This window comes from Myotis brandtii, unplaced genomic scaffold (assembly GCF_000412655.1).
Source record: "Myotis brandtii unplaced genomic scaffold, ASM41265v1 scaffold1112, whole genome shotgun sequence".
Taxonomy (NCBI): Eukaryota; Metazoa; Chordata; class Mammalia; order Chiroptera; family Vespertilionidae; genus Myotis; species Myotis brandtii.
In genome coordinates this window covers 246,396-250,642 of record NW_005353800.1, presented here as the reverse complement: position 1 = coordinate 250,642, position 4,247 = coordinate 246,396, and the positions used below count along the sequence as shown (strand labels likewise).

General features: G+C 59.2%; 2 protein-coding genes across 3 annotated transcripts in view; both read left to right on the top strand.

The window, feature by feature from the left end:
• INTS5 (integrator complex subunit 5) overlaps positions 1–3,662 on the top strand; it is a 7,742-nt gene extending 4,080 nt beyond the window's left edge. Inside the window, exons 2-3 of the mRNA XM_014545261.1 lie at positions 464–3,468; positions 3,526–3,662. Of these exons, the coding sequence (XP_014400747.1) occupies positions 464–3,440 (2,977 nt within the window). The 3' untranslated portion in view covers positions 3,441–3,468; positions 3,526–3,662. The remainder of the gene's footprint in view (positions 1–463; positions 3,469–3,525) is intronic.
• A 198-nt stretch (positions 3,663–3,860) lies between these two features.
• GANAB (glucosidase, alpha; neutral AB) overlaps positions 3,861–4,247 on the top strand; it is a 16,560-nt gene continuing 16,173 nt past the window's right edge. For both annotated transcript variants that reach the window (XM_005857475.2, XM_005857474.2), the window contains exon 1: positions 3,861–3,963. In XM_005857475.2, coding sequence (XP_005857537.1) covers positions 3,926–3,963 — 38 coding nt within the window. In that variant the 5' untranslated portion in view covers positions 3,861–3,925. The remainder of the gene's footprint in view (positions 3,964–4,247) is intronic.

The window sequence follows — 4,247 nt, the reverse complement described above, 5'->3', positions numbered from 1 at the left end:
TTTTAAATATACTCGATTCAACAAAAATGTATTGAGTGCTTCCTATGAACCAGGCACCTCCACAGAAGGAGATTTAGTATTGAAGAGCACAGAAATGGTTACTACCCCCTCGGAGCTGATAATCTGGTTACTTAACCTTGGTTTCCTTATCTGTAAAATGGGATCATAATAATACCTACCTTATTGGGCTGTTGTCTGGATTGAAATAATACAGGTAAAGTACTTTTAAAAGTACCTAACACATTCCCAGAGTTATCTAATATTGATATTACTGAAAGAAAAATAGCTAATATTTATTGAGTGATGAGTGTGAAATAGATATGGTGCTTGAGTGCTTTATGAACATCATTTCATGAGGGAGTTATAGTTATCCCTATTTTACATAACAAGAAGCAAGCTCAGGAGGGAATGTACCTCGCCCATCATCTCCAACACACTAAGTCTGTCTCTTGTTTCCTTACAGTGCTCAGGAGCTGTCCCAGGAAATCAAGGCTTTTCTGACTGGTGTCGACCCCATTCTGGGCCACCAGCTCTCGGCCCGGGAACACGCTCGCTGTGGTCTTCTCCTCCTCCGCTCTTTGCCACCGGCTCGGGCTGCTGTGCTCGACCACTTGCGAGGCGTCTTTGATGAAAGTGTCCGGGCCCACCTGGCTGCCCTGGATGAAAGCCCTCTGGCTGGCCCACCTCATCTCCGCCCGCCTGCACCCTCCCACGTCCCCGCTGGGGGACCTGGTCTGGAGGATGTGGTACAGGAGGTGCAGCAGGTGCTGTCCGAGTTTATCCGGGCCAACCCGAAGGCCTGGGCACCTGTGATCAGCGCATGGTCCATTGACCTCATGGGGCAGCTGAGCAGCACATACTCAGGCCAACACCAGTGTGTGCCCCATGCCACTGGCTCTCTCAACGAATTGCTGCAGCTGTGGATGGGCTGTCGGGCCACGCGCACGTTAATGGACATCTATGTTCAGTGCCTCTCGGCTCTTATTGGTAGTTGCCCAGATGCCTGCGTGGACGCCTTGCTGGATACCTCCGTCCAGCATTCCCCGCACTTTGACTGGGTTGTGGCCCATATTGGCTCCTCTTTTCCTGGCACCATCATCTCCCGAGTTCTTTCCTGTGGCCTTAAGGACTTCTGTGTTCATGGTGGGGCTGGAGGTGGAGCTGGTGGCACTGGTGGCTCTTCTCAAATCCCCTCTACAGACCCCTTCCCTGGATCTCCTGCTATCCCTGGGGAGAAGCGGGTACCCAAGATCGCCTCAGTTGTGGGCATCCTAGGGCACCTGGCCTCCCGTCATGGAGACAGCATCCGACGGGAGCTCCTGCGAATGTTCCATGATAGCCTGGCAGGGGGCATTGGGGGCCGGAGTGGGGACCCCTCCCTTCAGGCCACAGTTCCCTTCCTTCTGCAACTGGCAGTCATGTCACCAGCTTTGCTGGGCACAGTCTCTGGGGAGCTGGTGGATTGCCTTAAGCCCCCAGCTGTGCTGAGTCAGCTTCAGCAACACCTGCAGGGATTCCCCCGAGAGGAGCTGGACAACATGCTCAACCTGGCTGTGCACCTGGTGAGCCAGGCCTCTGGGGCAGGTGCCTACCGCCTGCTGCAGTTCCTGGTGGACACAGCCATGCCTGCCTCGGTCATCACTACCCAGGGCCTGGCTGTGCCAGATACTGTGCGCGAGGCTTGTGACCGGCTGATTCAGCTGCTGCTGCTACATCTGCAAAAACTGGTTCATCACCGGGGAGGGTCTCCTGGGGAAGGGGTGCTGGGCCCACCCCCACCCCCGCGCCTCGTGCCCTTTCTAGATGCGCTAAGAAACCATGTTGGAGAGCTGTGTGGAGAGACATTACGATTGGAACGGAAGCGCTTCCTCTGGCAACACCAGCTCCTGGGCCTGCTCTCGGTCTACACTCGGCCTAGCTGTGGACCTGAGGCCTTGAGCCATCTCCTGAGCCGGGCCCGAAGCCCTGAAGAGTTGAGTTTGGCCACCCAGCTATATGCAGGGCTGGTGGTCAGCCTCTCAGGCCTCCTGCCGCTGGCCTTCCGAAGTTGCTTGGCTCGGGTGCATGCAGGGACTTTGCAGCCTCCCTTCACGGCGCGGTTCCTGCGCAACTTGGCACTGCTCGTGGGGTGGGAACAGCAGGGTGGCGAGGGCCCTGCAGCCCTAGGAGCCCGGTTTGGGGAGTCTGCCTCAGCCCATCTATCTGACCTGGCTCCTCTCCTGCTCCATCCTGAGGAGGAAGTAGCGGAAGCTGCTGCCTCCCTTCTGGCCATTTGTCCCTTTCCTCCAGGAGCCCTGTCCCCCTCCCAACTCCTGGGACTGGTGAGAGCTGGGGTGCATCGTTTCTTTGCCTCTCTGAGGCTGCATGGCCCCCCAGGTGTGGCTTCAGCCTCCCGACTTCTGACCCGCCTCTCGCAGACCTCCCCTGCAGGGCTCAAGGCTGTCTTGCAGCTGCTAGTGGAAGGAGCCTTACATCGGGGCAACACAGAACTGTTTGGCGGGGAAGTGGATGAGGACAGCGAGACTGTTTCCGTTGTCTCCGCTTCTTTGGCTTCTGCCTCCCTGTTGGACACAAACCGGCGGCACACGGCAGCTGTGCCAGGTCCTGGAGGGATTTGGTCTGTTTTCCATGCTGGAGTCATCGGTCGTGGCCTAAAGCCACCGAAGTTTGCCCAGTCACGAAATCATCAGGAAGTGATCTATAACACCCAGAGCCTTCTTAGCCTCCTGGTGCACTGTTGCAGTGCCCCTGGGGGCAGTGAATGTGGGGGCGGCTGGGGGGCTCCCACCCTGAGCCCGGAGGCTGCCAAAGCTGTGGCAGTGACCTTGGTGGAGAGTGTGTGTCCTGATGCAGCTGGTGCTGAGCTAGCCTGGCCTCCTGAGGAGCACGCCCGGGCCACCGTGGAGCGGGATCTCCGCATTGGCCGGCGCTTCCGGGAACAGCCCCTACTCTTTGAGCTGTTGAAGCTGGTAGCAGCTGCTCCTCCAGCCCTGTGCTACTGCTCCGTGCTACTGCGGGGGCTGCTGGCCGCCCTCTTGGGCCACTGGGAAGCCTCTCGCCACCCTGATACAGCCCACTCCCCCTGGCACCTGGAGGCATCCTGCACCCTGGTGGCTGTCATGGCTGAGGGGAGCCTCTTGCCACCCGCCCTGGGTAATATGCATGAGGTATTTAGCCAGCTGGCCCCTTTCGAAGTGCGTCTGCTACTGCTCAGTGTCTGGGGCTTCCTCCGGGAGCATGGGCCCTTGCCCCAGAAGTTTATCTTTCAGTCAGAGCGCGGACGCTTCATCCGGGACTTCTCCAGGGAGGGTGGGGGTGAGGGTGGACCCCATCTGGCTGTGCTGCATAGTGTCCTCCACCGCAACATTGACCGTCTGGGCCTTTTCTCTGGCCGTTTCCAGGCAGCTTCACCGTCCACTCTGCTCCGGCAGGGGACATAGCCTTTTCCTCGCTCTAGACGCTGAGGATGTTTGAGCAGTGAGACGGGGCCGGGGACATAGCCTTTTCCTCGCTCTAGACGCTGAGGATTGAGCAGTGAGACGGGGCTAAGGTGCTGCAGAAAGATGGAGGTTTCTCTCCTGAGACCTTAGCGTGAAAAGCGCTGTCACTTTTTCCCCTCTACCTTTTTTTTCTAAATAAAATTTGCCGATTTGAGAAAAACAGAGTCCAGTGCCTCCGTGATGCTTAGAGCCGGCAACATAGGACAGCGCCTGGCTCTGGACACTCCCGCCTCCGGCTGTAAGCCCCGCCCCCGACCGTAAGCCCCGCCCACCCCCGTGAGCATTTGGAGTGCAAGGTCCGCCAATGGGGCAGCCGCCCGGAGCCGGGCCAATCCGAAAGCCGGAAGGGGCGGGCGCTAAGCTACGTGGCTCAACGCGCGCAGGGGGAGGGGAGGCTCGGGGTCAAGGAGCAAACCCGGCACAAGATGGCGGCGGTAGCGGCAGTGGCTGCGCGTAGGAGGCGGTGAGGAGTCCGGAACCCGGGGCGCGCTCGGGACGCCCCCAGATCCCCCCAAGCCCCATATCTCTTCTTCTTGAGTGTCTTCCCGAGGCTCCGCCCCCCTGGCGTCGCGAGGACTTTGTCTCTCTGGAGGCTGCTTCAAGCGCCCCCCGCTTCCTCGCGGTGGACCCGCGCGGCGTTGGGGGCCCATACTTTTGGTCCTTGCTCCGGCGGCTCTAAAAGGCCGCAGCCGTGCGCCCTGGTTGGCTGTGGCCATTCTCAGCCGCCTCCCTTCCCAGGCGGCTCCC